The 23,299-nt window shown below is 40.4% G+C and overlaps 1 protein-coding gene across 6 annotated transcripts in view; it reads left to right on the top strand.

Moving 5' to 3' along the window:
• Positions 1–23,299, top strand: part of NEK10 (NIMA related kinase 10) — a 231,100-nt gene that overhangs the window by 183,625 nt on the left and 24,176 nt on the right. For 4 of the 6 annotated variants that reach the window (XM_043595557.1, XM_043595555.1, XM_043595561.1 and 1 more), the window contains 2 exons: positions 12,340–12,369; positions 14,234–14,334. In XM_043595557.1, coding sequence (XP_043451492.1) covers positions 12,340–12,369; positions 14,234–14,334 — 131 coding nt within the window. The remainder of the gene's footprint in view (positions 1–12,339; positions 12,370–14,233; positions 14,335–23,299) is intronic. The other 2 variants (XM_043595558.1, XM_043595556.1) reach the window with 1 other exon arrangement.

The following is a 23,299-nucleotide window of genomic DNA, read 5'->3' as shown; positions in this document are numbered from 1 at the left end:
CCACATTGGGATTTATCCTATCTTGGGGGGCATAAATGTTTACAATTTTTAAATCTTCTTGGTGGATAGACCCCTTAATTATGATCTAATGCCCTCCTTCATTCCTTGTTACAGTCTTTATTTTAAAATCTAGATCATCTGATATAAGTATGGCTACTCCAGCTTTCTTTTGGCAACCATTAGCGTGATAGATGGTTCTCCATCCTCTTACTTTCAATCTAAAGGTGCCGTTAGCTCTAAAATGGGTCTCTTATAAATAGTGTATCGCTGGATCTTGTTTTCTTATCCATTCTGTTACCCTGTGTCTTTTGATTGCAGTGTTTAGTCTATTGACATTAGAGTAAGTATAGAAAGATAGATATGAATTTATTGCCATTGTGGAGTTGGAGTTTGTGGTTGTGTTCCCTTGTTCTTTCTAGTCTTTGTTGCTTTTGGTCTTTTTTCTCCCCTCAGAGAGTCCCTCTTAAAATTTCTTGCAGGGCTGGTTTAGTGGTCACGAACTCCTTTAGTTTTTGTTTGTCTGGAAAACTCTTTATCTCTCTTTCAATTTTGAATGACATCCTTGCTGGATAAAGAATTCTTGGCTGCCTATTTTTCTAATTCAGTATGTTAAATATATCCTGCCACTCCTTTCTGGCCCTCCAAGTTTCTGTGGATAGGTCTGCTGAAAACCTGATCTGTCTTCTCTTATAGGTTAAGGATTTTTTTCCCTTGCTGCTTTTATAATTATTTCCTTTTCTGTGTATTTTATGAATTTGACTATAATATGCCTTGTTGATGGTCATTTTTTATTGAATCTAATGGGAACCCTGTGCTTCTTGGATTTTGATGTCTGTGTCTTTCCCCAGGTTAGGAAAGTTTTCTGCTAGGATTTCCTCATATAAACCTTCTACCCCCTTTTCTCTCTCTTCATCTTCTGGGACTCCTATGATTCAGATGTTCCTTTTTAATGAGTCACTGAGTTCTCTAATTCTTATATCATGCTCTTTTGCCTTAGTTTCCCTCTTTTTCTGCTTCATTATTCTCCATAATTTTGTCTTCTATATCATTGATTTGCTGCTCTGCTTCATCCATCCTTCCCGCTGTGGCATCAGCTCAGTTATAGCATTTTTAACACTTTCCTAAGTAGATTTTACTTATTTTATCTCTGCTGAAAGGGATTCTATGCTTTTTTTCAACCCTAGGCAGTATTCATTTTATCATGATTCTACATTCTAGTTCAGATATCTTGCTTGTATCTGTGTTGATTAAGTCCTTGGCTGTCACTTCTTCCTGTTTTTTCTTTTGGAGTGAATTCCTACATTTTGTCATTTTGGAGGAAGAAGAAGAATTAATAAAATAAAAAATTAAAATTAAAAAGTTAAAACAACACAAAAAGAAAATAAATTAAGCTAAATCCTAGGTGTGTTTTGGTCTGCTTTTTGAAGGAAGCTTTATAGCATAGAGAAAAAGGGAAAGAAAAAAAAAAGGTAAGAAAATGTTTGCAAATTTTAAAAAATGTATACAATAAAATAGAATAAATGAAATAAAGAAAGTGAAATAGAATTTTAGAAATTACAAAAAATAAAACATATAGTAAAAAATTAAAATTTTTTATAAAAATGGAAAATAAAAATATTATTTTTTTCTTTCTGTATCCAAGAATAAGAAAAAGAAAAAAATGAATAGATGCACCAGCAAACAGAATAAAATTACATCGAGTTTCCTCTAGAAAGTAAAACTATGCAGCACTTTATAGTCTGTACACTAAGCAGGTGGAGAGACTTGTGTTGGTGCTTTTAGGACTTGGTTGTTGCAGTTGGATGGGGCTTGGTGTAATGGCTCCATTCTCCACTAGGTGGCGCTGCTTAGCTTATTGGGGTGGATCTATGTGTCTTGTGTGTGCACGTATGCACATGCGCAGGAGAGGTGAAAATGGTGTTACCCAGCTTCCCAGTCCGTAGCACCAGAACTCTGTTCTCACCAACTGGCAATCGAGCACCCCTCCTTTGCTCTGGCTTCTGTCCACTCCCTGCTTCTACACCCTCTGCATCCAAGCTGTCAGACTTCTAGGCAGCACCTTCCTCCCAAATTTGATCTCAAATGGGGCTGTGTTTCCAAACCCCTCACTTCCGAAGGCCCTGCGACTTGGACCTTCCCCCACCCTCTGGAGGAGGGTCTCGCTGGGCAGTGGCCGATGCCGGCTTGCCCCTGGGAACATTCATGCAGTCACACTGCTGCAGAGGCTCAGAGATTGTGGCTGGGTGCTGGCTTGCCTCAGAAGAAATTCATGTGATAACAGTGGCAGCAGTGCAGGGATTATGGTAAATCACAACACACAACTGGCGCCAGATTTCACCACACCCTGGTGTCTTTGTTCCAATACCAACAATAGTGGCTGTTCTCTGGGGTCTGCTAGGACCTTTGCCTGTGGGGAGGCCCTAGGGCCTCTACCACATGCCCTCCTATCAGGGGAACCGCTTCTCCCGTGTGCCCGGCCATACCCCTCTGACCCTGCTGCCTGCTCCTGGGGATTCACCCTTCCCACTAGATCACTGCCAGGTATTGAGCTGTGGAATTTCCAACTCTGCTGTCCCCTGTTTATAGAGTCCTGATGGTATTAAAACCCTCTCCTTTCTCCTTTCTCCCTTTCTTGTTCAGTCAATTGTGGGTGTTTCCATTCTTTCTCTTTCTCTCCAGCTACTTTCAGGGAGAGTGTTTTTCCTCTACTCCCCCCCCCCCAACTTTCTCTGTCCTCTCTCTGCAAAAACAGATCCCTACTTTCCGTGGCTTCTCTCTTCCCCACTTCACCTCTGTGCACTGTATACCTGCCAAGTTCTGTGGCTCAAGTTACGTGGATTATTGTGTTAATCCTCAGCTCAATTTTCTAGGTGTTCAAAATGGTTTGGTGCTGTTCTAGCTACATTTCAGGGATGAGAGAAACAGAGAACTTCCATGCTCCTCTGCCATCTTGGCCCCTCCCCCAATGAAAAATATCTGGTACTCCTAATGTGAACTTCTAGGTTCATACTGTGGTGTTACAGCAGTATGTAATGCACCTCAAACTCCTGTAGAACAAATAACCATGGAACCATTTTAAGTTAGCACTATTAAAGTCCTCTTGTTCTGTCTTTTAATACTAACTGGATTGGGTAAATAATTTATTATATACATATTTTATACATATTACATGTACATATACATTACATATACATGTTCTTTGCCAAAAGAAATGAAAACTTAAGAATTTCTACATTGCAACTGGTGCAGCCGCTCTGGAAAACAGTGTGGAGGTTCCTCAAAAAATTAAAAATAGATCTACTTCATGACCCAGCAATAGCACTGCTAGGAATTTACCTAAGGGATACAGGAGTACTGATGCATAGGGGCACTTGTACCCCAATGTTTATAGCAGCACTCTCAACAATAGCCAAATTATGGAAAGATCCTAAATGTCCATCAACTGATGAATGGATAAAGAAATTATTGTTTATATACACAATGGAATACTACGTGGCAATGAGAAAGAATGAAATATGGCCTTTTGTAGCAACGTGGGTGGAACTGGAGAGTGTTATGCTAAGTAAAATAAGTCATACAGAGAAAGACAGATACCATATGTTTTCACTCTTATGTGGATCCTGAGAAACTTGACAGAAGAGCATGGGGGAGGGGAAGGGGAAAAATAAAAGTTAGAGAGGGAGGGAGGCAAGCCATAAGAGACTCTTAAAAACTGAGAATAAACTGAGGGTTGATGGGGGGTGGGAAAGAGTGGAAAGTGGGTGATGGGCATTGAGGAGGGCACCTGTTGGGATGAGCACTGGGTGTTATATGGAAACCAATTTGACAATAAATTTCACATTAAAAAAAGAATTTCTATATTGCATAAATGAAATTATTAATACTCATTAACATGGATTGAATGAATGAACAAACATTTTTAGCATGTTAAATATTTTAGCTTTATTTCCCTAACCTTAGTCACTGATAGATTACCAATGCACAAATTTGGCCATATCTGCGTATCATCTGTACTACTATTTTCCTAATATATGTTTCTTTAATTTGATTCACTTTATCAAATTTAATTAAAGGAGAGTTTATACTATTGCTATAATTTATTGCTACCAGTATAGAATCACTCACCATAAATAGATGGCAATTGTAAAAATAATGAAATATAAGCAAAACAACATTATTAAATTCTAAATAGATACTGTTGTCTGCTTATCCTGAGGTCTGCTTTCTTTGTTATGAAAGAACATTAGTTAATCTGAAAAATGGTGATGATGACATATTTGTTCCACACTGAAACTTATTCCTTGATAGAATCAATAGAAAGAAAAGAAAATTGGAAAAGTTTCATATCCAATCTACTTACTAGGTAAAATTATCCTGTACAAGTGCCTCATGACTTAGGAGACTCAGTTCTTTAAAAATAATCATTTAGTTCTGTTGTCTATCAATCAAACAACAGGATATTTTGAATGGGGCGGAAGCATGTGGTAGGTTGTGTATAAAAAACAGACCTTTCCTCTTGAGGTAGGGAAAATGGTATCATATATTTGTGAAAATTAAACTATACCGCAACTTATTATTATGAGAAATCTATCCTTTGTCAAGTACTAGAGTACGTTTTAATAATATGGATGCTGTTAGCATGGGTCAAATGTAAATTTTGGGGAGTGCCAGTCAAACCCAAATTTAAAGTGCAAATGGAATGTCAACTAAGAATATGGCCTAATTTGGCTGGATTGACACTAATATTTCCCCCTCCCTTGCTCAGTTTTCCCATTTCTCAGCAGCGAACAGCCAGGCACTGAGCTGATGTATGGGAATTCTTATGCTCTGCATTCTGAATAGAAATTGTCACATCATGATTTCTGGGCTCTTAATTATGCTTTCTTACTAGATGACTGAGAAGCTATTTTTATACTTGTCTTTTGTTCATAAAGGTCAGATCTAAATTAAGTAGTCAATATTTCATCCAAATGTTCCAGAGAGTATGGCTTAATATTCCAGTCCTTATTTTGAGCAACCTTCAGAAGCTTGCTTTCAAGTTAGTTATTGACATGAAGTAATTAATACTAAATTTTACAACTGCCAAAGTGATTTTGAGTACATGCCTTCTCTTATTTTATTGCATGGCAATTCTTTAGCATATAAAAAAAAGTGCTCACCAGACTTCGATCCAATTTATATAATACTAGTCTAAACCATACAATTTGGCATATAACTAGATACTTTTTTTTATATTGTTTGTTGGGATTTGGATATATTGGTTAGATTTTCCAACCAAACTGTAAGCGTCTTTAGTAAAGTTTGAATATGTCTTGAGTACTTCCTCTGAGGTCAGGCCCTTGAAAATTACCTCTTGAGTAACTGATACAGACTACCACTGTATAAACCATTGTTTGAGAGCAATGCTGTCGAGAGCAACTGCATAAATATTCTGATGATAACTTAAAGAGTGGGGAACAATGACATTTTAGTGTTAGATTTAAGATTGGGGAAGGGGTGGGAGACAACAAGTTTCTTTTACCAGTGGTGATCTGCTTCCTAGTTCTTCCTGCCAAAGGAGACACTGAGGGAGTATGGATCAGGTCCCAGGGGAATGCTTCCTGGAGATGTTGATTCTTTTCATGTTCTTTGTAGGATGAAGTCTTTCCAAAGAGATACTCAAGTCTCACAGAAGTTATTCATGGCTAGAATCCAAGACCAAGTGCAAATTGCAAATCAGCTATTGAGTGGTAGCTCACAACCCTGTCCTGGGGGTTTCTGCCCTGGGGGGAAGGCTAAGTGGAAGGGTGGGGGAAGAAAGCTACACCAGCTTTATAGTAAGAATAAAGGGAGTTCAGTGTGGCGTGGATGGATTGTAGCAGTGTACAAAATAATTGATTCAATGGAGAAAGGCAAGGCTCTCAAATTCTAAACTGCTATTATTAATGTTTTTTAATGGAACTTAAAAATAGTTTCAGGGTGTTTACAATCCCCTTAAAATAATTTGAATATTGTGGTTAGTGACAGGGGAGCCAATATTAATAAGAGGCAAGAGACGCTTTCTACTAGCTGAGCCAACCACCTTCCCTCCTGTATAGCCAAGACCTCACTCATTCTTAATTGACATTCCTCACTATGGGTTCCATAGATTATTTGGGACATTTTAGACAAGGTGTTAGTTAATTTCTTTAAATGTATATAACTACTTATTGTTTTTTTACTGCATTGGAATGAAAAAGCATAGTTCTGCTTGAAGTTATTCTTTAGCAAGTGTCCTAGTTTTATTTAACCCATTATTGATGGAACCAGATGGAGAATCAAAGACCTGGTTCCAAGAACATTTGAAGAACAGGGATTTATAGAGTAGTCAAGAAAGAAAAGCTGAAATAACATTGTTAAATTGAGCATAAGACTGGTGAAATAATACTATATATTTTTGTGATTAACTTCTTCATCAGCCTATAAAGTCATACCAATATATCAATTTCTACAGGTTAATCATGAACTCTACAGGCTGTAAACTGCCTGTACCTTTATTGGTGTGGATTATTAGTTAAATATACTGGGACATTTCCCAACAATATTAGATTAGGATCAAGCGGAGTTATTAGAAAATGCTCTAGCGTGATGTCAGAGAACCAAACTGATCATTTTGCCTGTTCTTCATGACTGTGATAAATTCTTGTTTAGGTAATTGAATGGGAGTTGGGGTCCCATCTTTTCTTTCTGTGTTGTGTTGTTTTGTTTTTTTAGTTTGATTGATCAGCCTTTGCGTCCATAGTGCCAAATAGACTATATTTTTACACCACAATATTTTCTTCTTGAAAATTGCGGGTTACATCAATAGAGTTGACTTTAAAAAAATGTTCCCTCTAGGACAAATAAAGGGAGCAAGCATGACTTGTGTGGTCGTTGTAGCATAGTGTAAGAAATAACTAAGACAATGGAAAAAAGTCAGCCGTGGACTAGACCGAATGCATATGCCGTTTTTAGGCCACAAATTGAGCAATAAAAATCTAACTTTCTATATTTTCCCAACACTGAGCTTAATTTTTTATACTGAGCCCCATTCCACATATTAGAAAACATAATCCATTAGCCTAAATGCAAGTTTCAATATGTTGGTATTTCTTTGTCAGCTTAAAATCGGACAAACTGAGGATCGCTCTTCTCTCTGTTTTTGCCTGAGTGGTATTTTTGGCATCATGATACTTGGGCTTTGAGACCGCCTGTGCTGGTGTCTGAGCTGATTGTTGGGTATGGTTATACTTCCATGTGGCATCCAGAGAATGTAGTGGCACAGCCCTATCTGACTTCCAGTCCCCGGTCCACAGTTCCCTCTGTGGCCACGTCCCCTAGATTGGCAGCAAGTTCTCTATAGGGCAAACTCTCTCATTTTGTCAGCTTACCTTCTCGCGAGATTGGAAGGGCCAGCCCATTCTTCCCTACCTCTCTGGGCCTAGAGACTTGGGAAGTCAGCAAGACCTCTTTGCCTCTGACACCCCGGGAAGCTATCTCTCCTGCCCCAACCTGCCCCTTGCTGTGATGCAGGGAACATCTCATGCCTAGGGCTCTCAGAGTTCCCCATGGAAACTGAGCTCCCAGCCCTACCACACTTGAATCCCCAACTTAAAGAGAGCTCCATCATCTAACTCTCGCCTCCTCCTGCCACCACCCAGACTGCCTAAAATGAGATGGAATTTGAGTCTCTTCTGAGACTTCTTTTCTTCTGTCTTTCTGTCCTCTCTCCTCGAGAAGCTTTGACTTATTTTGAGGAGCGGGAAGGAAAGGTTGCTCAGCAACAATTCTTTTGAATCTCTCTGCCTTCTGCTGAGACTCCCGCTTTTTAAAGCCCAGAAATGTACTCTCTCTGTTCCTGGTTGCTCTAGGCCACCCCACCTTGGGCAGTGCTAGCCTCACACTCTGCTGCTTGATGACAGGAGGCTCATGAAGTCAAGAGAAAGTGTGGGAAATAATGCAGCAGTGAATTCTCCTTGTGTATTATATAGTTGAAAATCCTGAGATTTTAAAAATCAAGTTTAAAAATCCTGAGATTGTATCTTATAGTTTGAAAAAGTAACTAAAGGGATAGCAAATTTGGAAGTGAGGAAAGCTCTAATCCTCACACATGCGCAAATTACCTGAACGGGATGTGAGATGCTTATTGTAAAGGTGATTAAGCCAGAATTATTTTTTTAAATGTTTGTTTATTTAGTCATAGAAAGAGAGAGACAGAGAAGGAGAGAGAGAGAGAGGCAGAGAGAAAGGGAGACAGAGAAACCAAAGCAGGTTCCACACCATTAGCACAAAGCCCAATGTGGGGCTCAATCTCACGAACCATGAGATCATGACCTGAGCTGTAATCAAGAGTCAGACGCTTAACCCACTGAGCCACCCAGGTTCCCCTAAGCCAGAATTCTAGAGGGAAGGGATTCAAAGCTGGCCTTTACACAGCTTGTTTCTGACGGTTCAAGTGAAAGGGAGTGAACGAAGCCTGATCACCCAGAGGGTGAAAGGTGCTGAGACTTTGATGCAGCTTCCTGCCGTCCTGTGGGAAATTTCACCAGGGGAAGCGAGAGGATGTGGGACAGGGTGGGTGAGGGAGGGGGGCGACTAGGTCCAGACTGTCAAGTCTCTTCCTAATCATTTCTACCTGCTTGTGGAACCGTTGGTCTGTGTTGGGAAGGATTCCATGCCCGAGCCCGCTAGTCATCATCTTCTCCTACACTTCCGTCTCACTTTCCATGATGGGATGTCATTCAGTGACTGGGACCCAAGCTTCAGCAGCCTCCTTGGCTCCTGTTCCCCGTGGGCAGATGGTCACCACATTGCTATTCCAAATCAGGCCTTCCGACTTCAGCTCTGGGCTTCTTCTCATGAGATCACCTTTTCTGAAACACAGTCTCCCTTATGGCTCCTTACCATCGTATGCAGTCCCTGGCTACCTCTTTAGCTGTACTCAGTACTATAGCTTTTTATCATACTTCACACTAGATAAACTGGACACCTTGCTGCTCTCCAGGTGCAGCCCTCGCTTAGCTGACTCCTGTCCTTTGCTGAAACTTTCTTCTACTCAGAAGCTGCCACTGAAGTATACCTTCCCGCACACCAAATGCAGATCCTGTGCTTATTGAGTGCCTACTAGTTCTCCATGGTCTTCTCAAATGAAACTTTTGCGTCAACTCTCAATCTCCCATCCTGTTACTCTGGGTGAACCTTTCATGAAGCCTTTGTGAGTGCCATACCCTTTGTGGAACTTCTGGTGCCTTCTACACTGCTGGCCATAGGGGCAGATTATTGAGCATTTGTAGATTTAGACTACAGTTGAGTCACTTTGTCTCATTTTACAACAGTTAAGGAAAGACGTGAGAGTAAATCTGTCCGCTACACTAAAACTTAAAAGGTTGCGTTGTCTTTCAACAAAGCATTTGGTCAAACACGGAGAAGCCGATGTATGTTTTGGTCCCATTCGTGGAGCAAAAATATTCTTTGCTTCTTCAGGGAACTCCTGCCCAAAATGTTCTCTTCTCCAGTTGTTTAAAAATTCCTGACTCTTAGCAGAGAGAGTTCGGACAAATAGGGGGATTTACCATGTCTTGGTTAACTTGGAAGAATACAGTGTAATCCATCTTTTGTTCAATTTGTAGTAAAGAACAGTTTCAGGGCTTGTGCTATGAAGTGTAGTTTCAGTAGACTGGATATATAGCATAAACCAAGTCTCAAAGCACCAAGAAAGGGCCCGGAATTTGACCATTTAATGTGCCATGAGATTAAAAACAACAACAACAGATAGAGTCACTGCAGAGACTACAAGGACCTAATGCTTCCAGTTTATTACATGTATACGCTTTCCAAAAATACCTAATCAATTAAATGTTCAAAGGTCTAGGTAGAACATCATGTTAAAAACAGTGACCCTTTTAAGAAGAGGAATAGTCCTTGAGGCCTGGGAAGGAGCATAAATATAAGTTTAGATCTGAGGTAACCAGAGGAAGTGTCCTAGTGATGAGTCAGAAAGAGAACTGGAGGCACCTCAGCTCCTGTGTAGACTGAGTCAGTGTGGTGTCGTAGGGCCCGCCTCATTTCATGCCCCGGCCTTCACTTGCTCTGGGACTTATTGGACAGTTTCTTTCCTCTTGCTCTCCGTATCTGTAAAATGGGATAAGAACAACTACCCTTCAGAAGTTTGGAAGGACTAGATGAAACTACATACGTAAAACACTTGCCAGTGTCTGGCCCAAGTTCATGCACTAGTCTTTCTCCAAGTCCTTCTACTTACCACCCCTGAGGAAAGAAAAATTGCTGTGTGGGGTCATTCTCGCCAGAGTAAGCTAGCAAGTACAGTTACTTTTAAAAACTTCTGCTACCTTTAAATTAATTGCCTTTTATAAGGAATTTTAAAGTTTCATCCTAAGTTTTAAAACACTAATTAAATTCACTATTATAACAAAACTGTAAAAGGAAATTAAAATGGAATCCATTTTAAAGTTTGATTTTATTTAAATTTTAATGGTACCGAATATTATCTATCTTTTGCAGTAGGAACCCTATAGATACGAATCATAGGCATACTAGCTATGACTGATATTGAAATATGATTACTTCTGTGATATTTTTTAGGAGAAAATTATGTTAATAAAAATACTCAGGACAAAGTTATCGATGTAAATATGTGTTGCATTTTTTTGGTGAATAGTTAGGAAGCAAAGTATTTTTAGTGTGCTAATCTGAAAGATGAGAGAGAACGCTTTAAAACTCAAAATGATATGGCTAACATTTGCCACAAACTTGGTAGTTATTAATATTTAAATAATAAAAAAATTTCTTTTAATTATCTATTTGAACTTTTATCACTTTGTTTTCCTGAAATTAATAAGGGCTAAATAAATATATTTTGGCATGAGGAAATATAAAAACTTGTGAGGATTTCATCAGGTGGAAACAGAGGAATAATTGGTTCTCATTACCAGGATTAGCTGAAGTATTTAAGTAAATCTTGCCATGGTACAGAAGCAGCAGGTATCTGAGAGACTGTTCTGGTGGTAGCTAAGACTAAAAATTACCTTTAGTCTAGGTGATAAGGATGGGAAATTGAAAAGCAGTAACAGGTTAGATAAAAATGCTCTTAACATATAAGGTACAATAAAATGATTAGCATTCAGTCTATATAAAGAGCCTTTACAAATCAATAAGAAAAAGAAGCATGGGACACAAACAGGAAATTCGCCAAAGAAGTCCAATAGTCTCACCAGCATTTAGATAACCACAAAATAAAACAAAGTCAGATTGGCGAAATTGAAAAGTTTGATAATATGTAGTGTTGATTAAGGTGCAGAAAAAATTGATTCTCTTCTGGTCAGTGTGAAAATTGACTCAGCTACTCAAATATGTATTTGTTAAAATAAGAAACACATATATCCAAGGGCCTAACTATTTGACTTCTGCTTATCTACCCTAAAAGACCTTTTGTACTTCTATGCAATGTACTCACGCACGTTTGCTCGCTGCAACATCATTTATAATCATGAGAGACTGAAAGCAAATTAAGTTCCCTTCCAGACAGAAGTGGCTAAGTAACTATGATGTATGCTGAACATGTAGTACTATATAATAGTGGTTATAAAGAATGGGCTAGAACTGTGTGTGTTGAGAAAAAAGAATCTCCATGACAGAGTCATGAGGAAAAAAAAATGTAGCACAGCCTTATAAGGTGTCATCATTTATGAAAACATTGAAATGTTTCATGTTTCATGAAAACATGAAAAGAAAGAAGGAAAACATTGGTAATACTATAGATTTTCTACAGTAGTAGCTTTCAGACTCTTTTGGGAATAAGCGAACCTCAACACAGTACACGTTTTATATCACAACTGAGTGGACCTACTATGTTCAATGCACTCTGAAATTTTTCTATTCTGTCCCATTTCATTCCATCTCATTCCATCCCATATATCAAAATGCTGGTCTTGACGCATTAAACTGTTTTCAGGATTCAATCACCCTTGAAAAATACTGTTCTGACAGTACCCAGTTATGTATGTAAATGGATAGAAAAGTAACTGGAAGCTGATATCAGGTACAGCTGGAGAGGCGCTGAGGGGTGGTGGTTCCAGGGAACCTCAAGCCTTTTATGTAATGCCTAGGTTGTTTTTATGTTCATTTTGCTTGCTTCAATCGGGCATGTGTTATTCTTTATTTTTTTGGTGAATAAATCTAAACTATTTTTAAAAGTCAAAGATTTACTGGGTTGGAGGGAGCAGAGGTCAAAAGGTCTTAAGAAAAAATTGTTAAGCTGCATTGCATAACTGAGTAGTTCAGAAGACAGGCATTCTAGCTAACTATTTCTGTTTTTGTATTTAGGGCCACAGATGAGCACATTCTTGTGGCAAGGTAGAGTCAAACCCGTGTGATATCCCACTCGAAATGTCATCACAGTCTAAGAACTCTCTGCCACGCTGTGAGATTTTAACTTGTGAAATATATCCACAGATCAATAACATAAAGTAGTCAGCACATAGTTGATCAAAAAAATCAAACCCTCCAGTTTCAGAAAATGCGAAGGTAATGTTGCCGTAACAACCTTCTCTTGGCCACGTTACATGGTCTGTAGTTTTCAGTATTGGTCTAGAAAAACAAATAGCTATGTTGTAAGAATCATTTCTATAGGAAACACCACTGTAGAAAATAATAGGACATATGTAAACTTGGCTATCTCTGTAGGCTGGAGCAGATACCTCCAGCCTTGTGTGTTCTATTTAACAGCTACCTTTCTGACCTATCTTTACACTTTTACCCTAAGGGTAATTTATTAAACCCCATCTTAATAGTCAAGTAATTGATGATTTAAAGGAGTTAGACACACTGCCTAGGGGAGATAGATCCTTTCAATTTCAAACACTTAGTCAAGGTATTAAATGCAGATAAACTACAATTAGATTATTTTTTTATAAGAATTTCTTAACTAACTCAGTAAAGATGCCTGTAAACAAAGTAATATTTCTTTAAATGTTCTGTTTATTTTCTTTTTGTGTTTGTGTCTAAATATAAATTTTCACATGCTCATAATAAAATAGGTTGAATCTTTTAATGACCACATTAAATTTTCTCTGCAAATGTTTTGAAAACAATTTTATGGTAAAATATGCAAGCTTTCTCAGAAAGCATTTATATAAGACTCATTTTTCAGAATTTTAGCTATTGCTAAAGCAATGATTATGTTCACATTTAATTTCATAGAGGCTCAAGGTCGTATGGAGGGAAGAAAAGAGGGACTTTGGAGCTTTTCTTTTAAAAGGGGTAATTGGCAAGAGTATTATTGGAGCAAGCATGCTATGGGTCAGAGGGAGGGAGAGCAAGAGGAGGAGGAACCTGGGGAAGGTGGAGAGGATAATATATATCCACATATCTGAAGTGTCTCTTCAGGTTTTCTTTTTCTCCAATGTGGACCTGAGGGTGAGAGGGGGCAGAGGTGGCCTTCTGGCCCATCTAGAGGTTAAGGCCATTTCTTTAAAGAGTTTTAAAGTTAAGAATGGACTACTTGTGGCTATGATATATGAAGGTGGGGAAGCCACTCATATGCAGTTTGACACGAAGCCAGCCTCAAACTGTGAAAGTGGAGTGGCAGTATGATGAGAAGTCAGGATAAGTTACCAATGTGTCTTATTTAGAGCTAGAGAAACATCCAGGTGAACATTATAATTTGTAATAATCAAGGGTTACAGTAACCTTTAAACCCTTATTACAAATCGTGTATTTTTTTGTTTGTTTGTTTCTGGGTTTTTTTTCCTCCGTAAGATTGCCTATTCGGTGTTTGTGTTAGTAGTTTTACTAAAATTAGTTTTAAAATATGATATTAAGGGCATAATGACTTTAAAATGTAAAAGCCTGATAGTCTGTTAACTGCACATATCTGAAGCCCAGCTTTTCAAAAGCCACAGTATCCAAAGCACCACTGACTCCTGGTGGCAGCCTGGTGTAATCGCAGGCAAAATTTCCAAGAGTATTTTTAATTGTTATAAAAGGTAACATTGTTATGTTACTCAGAAGTCATATAAGTAAAAGGAAGAAGTGCATACTATATTGTAAAATATGGAAGTGTTACAAGGTCTCTGAATATTATCTCATTGGTAGGATCAAGATTTTAGCTTAATTATTTTTTCAGAATTTTACCCCAAGTTCTACTAATATTTTCTACTAAATACTTTTGAAAGAGAAAACCAGGATCTTGACTAACTGCAGAATTTATCATCCACAGCATCTGCAGGGATTGCTGTGTCCCAGAGGAAAGTACGACAGATCAGTGATCCTATTCAGCAGATCTTAATTCAGCTGCACAAAATCATCTACATCACACAGGTCAGTATGCTAGCATTTTGTTTCCTTTTCATCTTAAGTACAAGTTTGATGGTAATGTCGTTGAAGAACTACTTTGTGGAATTTTAAATTGGAACGAATGCTCATTTTTATTATCTCCAACTGCATATATTTGGGAACACTTTGGCTTAGCGGCAGAGCTAGAGCTGGAAAGGTTGTAGGGTATAAAAAGCAAATATGGCAGTTTCCCCCTATGACTCATAACCTACTCTTTTGTCCGTGTCCCACCAAAAATAAATTTCAACACAAATGGCCCTTCATTATGGGGGTGAAAGTGGGGACAGGGCTGGGTTTTGAACAGCCTCGCTACAGGAAAGAAAAACTAGTGCCCACTGAGGAATCCTGAGGATGCTGGGTTAAAACTAGGACCTCTCAGAGGAGTCAAGGTGGTGGAGAAGCAGGGGGACCAGGATTTCCCTTATCCCTCACACACACAGCAGTATTGAGGTCAGAACACTTGGAATACCCAGAAAGTCTATCTCCGGAGTGACAGAAAAAATCTCCACAGATGGAGGGAGACAGATTGGCGGGACAGTGGTGCGTGTATGCAAATTGGGGGAGACAAAACAGTGTGGGCACAGAGGGAGGGATCCCCTTCTGTGGAGAGACAAAAGGAAGAGAAAGAGAAGCTGTGGATTGCAGTTTTGTGTTAGGACAAGAGAAAAAGCGCTCTGGGCCATGGACTGGAGAATGAGAAATACGGAGAGTGCCAGTCTCTACTTTGCAAACAGCCTTAGGAGCTGAAGATCAGAGTTTCCAAAAGTGCATGACTTTCTCCGGACTGAAGCCGCTAAGTGTGTGTGTGCCTGGAGGGGAGGGGAGGGGAGCCAGCCCTGGGTCGAGGTAGTGATCTCAGGAGTGCGCTGGGAGAAAATGGTCCCCTCCCTGAGTACTGTGAGAAGAGGGTATACTGCCCCCCAAGAACAAAAGAGCCTGCAGGTGCCAGCCAAAGGCCCTTTATCAGCAGGGCTGATTGGCATTTCCCCAGAACCAGGTCTGCGTGGTGTGAGATCCTTTAAGACATTGGGTTTTGAATCCCTTCTGAGCGCCTAGGAGGCACAGGAGACTGTGGAGCAGGGCAAGCTGACTGCCCCCTACTACTCTGTGAGGGCTGCCTGAGCAGCATGGTTTGAGACGCCCAGTGGGGAGGAGAGATTGGGTGTCACCATTTTCTCCCCAACACTGACACGGTGGGGCTTCAGGGCACGGTGCAGCGGGTCCACTGGAGGCTGGACCCCCTTACACCAAACCCTGCCTGTCCGTGCCTGGTAACTGCGCATCTGCTGGAGTGAGACTGACACTGGGCAAGCCAGACGGCCTCGCCTCCAGACCCGCACAGCCACCGGCTCCAGACACCAACAGACAAGTGTCCTGCCATTTTGTATGTTAGTCCGTTGCTCTTTTTTTCCCTCTCTCTCTCTTTTCTTTCCTTCTCTGTTCTCTTCTTCTTCTTTCTACCCTCTTCTTTTTTTTCTTTGGAATAAGGCTCATAGTTTCTGATTTGGTTTTTGGTCAATTCTTCTTGTGTGTGTGTATACGTATATACACAAAGTTACCAAAGTTAACCAAGGTCTTATTGTTAATAAGAAAAGAAATTTTTGTAGATGACGTGTAGGCATATGGATGAGAAAGTAACTAGCATTTTGGAGTCTAAGATTGCGTGTCTTATGCAGTTCATTTGTTTATTCATTCATTCAATTGACATATAATTATTAGGTGCCTACTATCAGATGCCACTGTTCTATGCATTTGTGACGTATCAATGAGCAAAACATATAAACATTTACTCAGTCTAAGATCCAGAGAGCCAATCTTATGACTCTGTCACTTGCCAATCGTAGCGATTCCAATTATATGTTCGAGGACTAAAGAGAAACGCCACCAGGTCGGTGGACCGAATGGGCCCACTGTAAGTCACACTGGGCTAATACACTTACTCTCTCCCCAAAATCAAACAAACAAAACAAACCAACAAGCCAACAAACAAAAATCCATGCTGGTTGGTGTATGACGGTGGCATTATGATAATAAATGGCTGTAGGTCTCTTTGGGCCTCAGACTTGGAGGAAAATGTATAGTGTATACTTATATCAGTGTTTCTGGGCCCTTCCTAAAGGAGTCCCAGCTATTCCCCCCTAATCAAGGGCTTTGGGTCTTTAAATTGACCTAGGTATAGAAATTGCATGAGAGGCTGTGACTGTCCACTGTGGCAACGGCAAATCGGGTCAGATTTTTGTCTACCAGACCCAGAGTTTCCTTTCTGTTATTTGGATTAAAGAATACTCCAGTATTCTGAGCCACCACCAAAGACCACTTGGGTCAAAGCACTCTAATTAACAGTGCATTCCTCCCACCCTTTCTGGTAAATGCTTCCAACTGTCACTGGCGGGTAAATGGCGTCCCTTGGCCTCTGCTTCTTTGGGATCACATCATCCCCGTTGGGATCCTATATTTACAGTGTTGTACCTGGCCTACAAAGGAAAGCAGCCATAGAGATTTTTAAGGATGCTGGTGCTCCCGTCTCTAACATACTTCTCCATACCTTAGTGACAGGAGTGGCTTCTGAGTATTTTTGCTGAACATAATTGGGGAGTGAGTGTGCAGGTCACACATGGTAAATGGCAGGTCCCCAAGCCTTTGGATTCCCTCCTCCACATGTCAGGGTAGCTCTGGTATTTTACCCCCATTAAACGAAGGTCACCATTGAGTTGGAGTTGTATAGCATGCCAACCAAGTAAGCAGTTACCTTCAGCTGCAGGAACTAATACACTAAATCTGGACTCTCTAGTAAGAGCACCCATATGAATGAATTCAGCCTGACTTAGTGTCGTGTTTCACCCTTCTGGGCCTAAAACCCTTTGAATCTACTACACATGTTCCCTGCGTTGCTGCTGGTACAAAGTAGCAAAGTCTTGCAATTCTGACAGGTAAGCTATTTCCTTCCGGGTCATAGTGTGCACCGGTTCCCCTGCATCATGTCGAGATATGACCCACGTGATGGACTTGACCCTCATTGTTGTGGGTCTTAGGAGGAATAAGCATTCCTTTTTAAAATCTCACTCCTCATCTATCCCGGATGAGGTTAGTGTAGAGTTTTCAAGCAAAAGAAGGCTGGTCTCCTCAGACACAGAGTGACAAGCTACTTCCGCTGGCAATAATGACTCAGAGTGACAGGACTGTCCGTTTTATCTGGATCCAACAAAGTGTCCCTATTTCAAGTTTTAGGATCCTATTCTTTTTTCTAACTTTCACATGAAAAACTCAGCAAAGTAGGCATTCAACTGACGTTGCAATTTAGCAACCTGCCCAATTAAATTTGTATCTGATTATCAGCCGTATCTGTGCTGTGGTAGCAAGAAAATCACAGGCTCTTTTACGGCTATCATGGAATCTCTCTGGGGCTCAGACTATGATGTGAGCCAAGAGTTCAAGGACCCAAGCTTGTCATTTTTTTTCCTAAGTGCTCTGATGCACTTTGAAGAACCCATCCCACAACGCAGTCCTTGTGGTCTTCCTACTTCTTAGTGCAGCAGCCACTCAAGCTTCCAGGGCACTTCCTTCAGTTGGCTCTTTATCATGGTGATACTTGATCAATTGTGATGCCACTGCATGTCATGGGCTATCAGCGTCCCGTGTCCTGTGGCAAAATTCAGCACTGGGCTCGGTTCCAAGGGCACAATCAAACCAAGTCCCAATTCCCATCTGTATGGGTCCTTCTTCCGGGACCTTGCTGGAGCCTAATCTGTTATCAGTGAGGGTCCAGTTAGGAGACAGAAACCACAAAGTAATTTCCATAGGGAAGATTTAATATAAAGAATTACTAAAAGTTATTAATCGTAACAGTTTTATTTACGAAAGAGGGGAAGAGAGTATCTAAAGAATATAGGAAGAGCAGCTATGGAAGTCACTATTTATAGGGCTGAGGCAGAGCATCCAAGAAAGGAAGAAAAGAGGACACTCCCATCCTGGGCTCAGGTCCAGACCTCATCGGAAAGATCAGAGAAATCCACTGAGATGCTGTGCTAGAGAAATTTGCAGGAAGCCTTCCCCTGGGGGGTTAGGGCAAGTAATCCATGCTGAGCTGTCATGCTGTGGAACTTGCTGGAAAGCAGCACGTGGGGCTTGGGCTGGGAAATACCCTCTATGGGACCAGAGGAGGCTTCCCACTGGTAGGTGCTGCTCCATGGAACGTTCTGGGAAGCTGCCTATAGGATTGGTGCCAGTGAAACTGTCTAGGGGTAAGCACCACTCTGGTTTCCCCTTGGCTGCTGACCACTCAGTGCTGCAGGACTGGGGCAAGGCGGGGGCATCACTGAGACCAGAAAGTCAAGCACCATTCTCCTCCAGCATCCCTCGAATGCTCTCTCTCTCTACAGACAGAGCCCAACATCCTGGCAAGGGAGAAATTCCACTGTCACATGCAGGGCACCAAAGGGTGAATTTGGAGCCGAGAGGCAACAAGTAGGCAACGGTCACACTTGGGCTGGGGGACGAGGCAAGGGACTCCCTTCTGTGGGACCTACCCACCTCTGAGTTCTCACTGCTTCCCCTTTGGCTTCTCCCTAGCCTGGCTCTTATCTGTCACGTTTTCCCCCAAATCTGCTATTCCTTCCAATCACTCTTAGGGCTAGCCTTTTGAGACTCAAGAGTCTGAAATTGATTACTTTTTTCCTCCATTTTCTGCTGTCAACCTTTCCCTTAGGCAATCCCACCGAACTGTCTACCTGATTAAATGAAAGAGGGTGAAGGGGTACAAGGAAATATGAGGGGGATGTAGAAAATTGGTTAATAAATCAAAACATAATCTGCCATATCTCTATTGAGTAAAGATATTATATTCAAAAATGCATTTCCATTTAAATGCTGATGTAGAAATATGGGGAAGCATTCTTTAGTGTTAAGGAAATAGCTTTAAATAGCTTATTGATTACCTCAATGCTTAACTACTAAATTGAGAGAAAATATACTTTGAAATTTAAATATAGTTTCCATATGCCTGTCTTGCTAATTTTTATATAATAAAAAACTTTTTGATGGATGTGTTCCATTTCTTTGTTGGATTTCAAAGTAATGTTAAAGCAAGAATGAAATGATTATAAATATCTTATTATTATGCTCTCACACTTCAGCATAACAAATGATTTCATATTTTTTGGCAAGCTGGCATTCCTTGCTACAAGTTCAGATGTAACCATTGTGGTTTTTAAAATGTATTTCCAGAATACTTGAAAGTTTATGACATTACAAATAGGTAGGAATGTTTCCCTTTTGGGGAACTTTAAATTATCATGCCAGCCCAAGACAATGCCTTTCAAATGAAGAAGATAAAAACAAGTTTGAACATGATACCTTCCTATTTGCTACAGGTGGAAGGCCAAGATCAGTCTTCTCTGTCTGCTAATTCCAAAGGAAATCTGCTGAAAGTAAATCTGAATCAACAAACGAGCACACAAACAAACAAACAACTCTTCTTGTCCCCATGTTTATTTCCTAGTCAGACTCCTTGGTGGGCTTACGCCTGTGGTAGCTGCCCTGAATTGCAGGACCTCACCCTTCCCGACAACCCGCAGATAACCTTACAGGGGACACTCTGGGCTGATGGTGGCCTTTCCTATCCAGTTTCCATGGAGACAGATCTTGGAAATCATCTAAAAGCAACTATTGTAAAAGGCAGGATGTTAAAATCCTTACGCTGCCTTCACTGATTTGACATCTGCTTTTATCAAACTGAGATGGTAATCTTAAGACAGCCAGCTGAGAATAAAATCAGTGGTTCATTTCCATTGCTGGAAACCAAAATCCATCTCCGGGCACATACGGTGACCAAGGTACATATGTTACCTTTTAATACGAGTCTCTGTGTGTTGTTGCTCAGCTGAGACCTATGCAGCCAACTTATGCTTTGGATTTAATTCTGTACTCAGAATCCGATGACTTGGTTAAAGAAATGCTTTGAAAATCAGCACATAGCAACTTTTAAAAATCAAACATCTGTCTCCTAGAGCACAGACGGGCAGTTAGGTGGACCAACTTCAGACTGCCATCTTAACAACCACAATTGTTGCCGATAGAACAAAAACTGTGGCTGGGAACAGCTGTCCCTCAGCTGAAGTTATACTCTGGCTGTCATCAGTGGAACAAACCGCTCTTTTCAGCAATAGTCGTAGATGGAATTGGAACCCTCCTTACTGTCTCTTATCTGGGTCTCCTGGTTCCTAATGGCAAGGGGGATAGATTACACCGGATTTAGGGTAAAGCCATGCATCCAAGCGGACTCGTGTTTTCAGGGTTCGCGGATTCCAACAGAAAGCTTACATTTTGTGCCTTTATTTTGATAATGATCTCTGAATTTTTGTTAGCATTTAGGGAAATCTCCTTTTAGGCGGTAATATATCAAAATAATTTGTTTTTACAGAAAAGATATTATTTAAGTCACTTCAAATGGGGCACTCTCCATTATTGCTGGTGTGCACTAGGTATTCTTAGAGACACTAGAGAATGTATCTTTAGGAAGTATCCCTACATCATGCAAGTTCAAGACTCTGGTATAGAACATAGAGATCAGATTTCATCTTTTCTGTTGTTACTTTGGGATGGTAAAAACAAAAAATAAGCTCTTAGATGTGTGGTGTTGACAGACTCATCTTTTCTAGAATCAGTTTCTCCATCAGTAAGATTCGGGTAGCTTCTGGGACTATTGCAATGAAGGAAATAACGTATGTGGAGTGTTTGTAAAGTGTTACACTGTAGAAATACCAGTGGTGGTGTGTGTGCTCTGGGATAAGGGTTGTGTTAAAAGAGGCACCAACTCAGTCGTTATGCATGTTACATAATGTCTTGAAGCTCTGATTTCCTTACTTATAACACAGTAGCTGCCTTACAAGTTTATTGTGGGGAGAAAAGGGACATAATGCACACAAAAGAGTAATCATAGTCACTGGCACATAAGAATCATAGGTGTTAATATTCTATTCTTAGTATTATAGTTCTTGTATATAGTATAGTATACTTCTTCAGCAATTGAACTATGTATCATTCTGCGCCAAATTTTAAATTCTTCCATGAAAATCTTAAAGATGGGGTGCTGGCTATCGTGATAATTATTCCAATAAGTAAAATAGCTTTCTAATACTGTCTCGTGTATGAATCTTAAGTCGACTTGTTAACTCATTCAAGAAAGCTTTTATGAGAATTAATTCAAGCAATCAGGAGCAATAAAAGCAATTCTGAGTTAATTAGAGGCTTATCAAGTTAAATGAATAGCAAGGATTTTAAGACTATTTGAATTAGCAATCCGGTAGTGACAGCTGCCAGTGCTGGGGTTAGTCTCTTTCAAAGGAACCTGTGGACCCACTGGTACTTCACACCTTCAAAAGTCCGCTGTGCAATTAGGTGGATCACAAAAGGCTTGCTGCCGCTCTTTGGCAATTGGAATAGTACAAGGCAACAACTAGACGGTCCTGGGCCAACACTGCCCTCTGGTGTTTGACTTAGGGAAGTGGCAACTTCCCGTGGGTAAGGGTAGGGAATTCTCAAAACCAAAAAGGTATCTCCAGGCACTTCTCCCATCCACTCCTCTCTAACCAATCCCCTTGCTAGAAAGGTGTGCACAGGACCCTTCCCTTCTTTGTCTGGTCCCACTCTTAAGTTAAATTCATTACTTTTGCTAATCTGTCATGCACACGTTATCACTTATACTCATTTTCCTTCTCATCTGTCTTCCAACCATTTGCTTATTAATGCCAAGAAATATCTCTCTCTCTCTCTCTCTCTCTCTCTCCCTCTCTCTCTCTCTCTCCCTCCCTCCCCCTCCCTCCCTCTCCCTCACCCTCTCCCTCACCCTCTCCCTCTCTCTCTTTCTCTCCCTCTCTCTCTGTCCACATTTATTTTCCTTTTCATTCCGTGTACAAGGACAATAATTATGACCATTTGCTGGGGATAAGGAGAGTGATTCAATTACATCTGGAGCAAGGTACAAGAATGCTCTAGTTCTGAAATAAAAAGAGCTCATTACAGATTCAATGCTGTCAACTTACAGAACCTTCCAGAGTATATACTATAGGACTTCAGATCCTCCAGCAGAATCTTGGTTCCTCTGTAATTAAGCCTGCTTTGACTCAAGTAAAATCAAAGGATTGACTAGAATTACAGATGGTGCTGTTAAAACATTTTTCAATTACATTGTTTTTCTGTTTATGGCATTACAGCGCTTCATAATGGGTCCCACATTCTGTTGTGTCTGGGCTGATGAACAGTTTTTCTCTGGGTATAAGAAGCCGTTGTGAGCCCCCATTGACCCCATTCATTTCTCTATTACCTTTTATACATTCCCCTGCTTCATGTAACTTGAATGAATGGACATTCCTTGTAGCCAGGATATGGTAAGTTACACTACACTAACAGATACACCCGAAATCTCTTTGCTTGGCACAGCAGTGGCTTATTTCTCACTCAGCTAAATTTGGGCGGGTCAGGTGGCCCTCCTCCATCTTGTGGTGTGCCATCTGGAACGGATGGACGCCAAGCTCCTTGCCCAGGGCAGACAGGGATGGAGGAGGAGGATTCCGTCTTTGAATTGCCACGTCCTCGGAGTGACACATTTTTAGTGGCCAGAGGAGTCACGTGGCACCAAACCTAAACAGTAAGAGAGTATAGAAAAATGGAATGGGGGGGGGGAGTAAATAATTGCCACTGCCACATTTGTCTCCTTTTGGCCTGAATCTTTAATTCTATTCTTGTATTTTTGTTGGCTGGATTTTTTAATTTTGTTTTTAATCTTGAGAGCGCCTACTACTACATCTTCCTTCCCACTTAGCCATCTCTTTTCTTAATGATTCTTTTTCCTCTCCTTCCAAATCCTCTCCATATTTTAAACAAACCAAATGTTATTTCCACTCTGAGACTACTTATCATTCTGACCCTATTTCTTTGCTCTGTTATCCTTCTT

This window comes from Prionailurus bengalensis, chromosome C2 (assembly GCF_016509475.1).
Source record: "Prionailurus bengalensis isolate Pbe53 chromosome C2, Fcat_Pben_1.1_paternal_pri, whole genome shotgun sequence".
NCBI lineage: Eukaryota > Metazoa > Chordata > Mammalia > Carnivora > Felidae > Prionailurus > Prionailurus bengalensis.
Note: the sequence above shows the minus strand (reverse complement) of the source record. Positions and strands in the feature narration are given on the sequence as shown.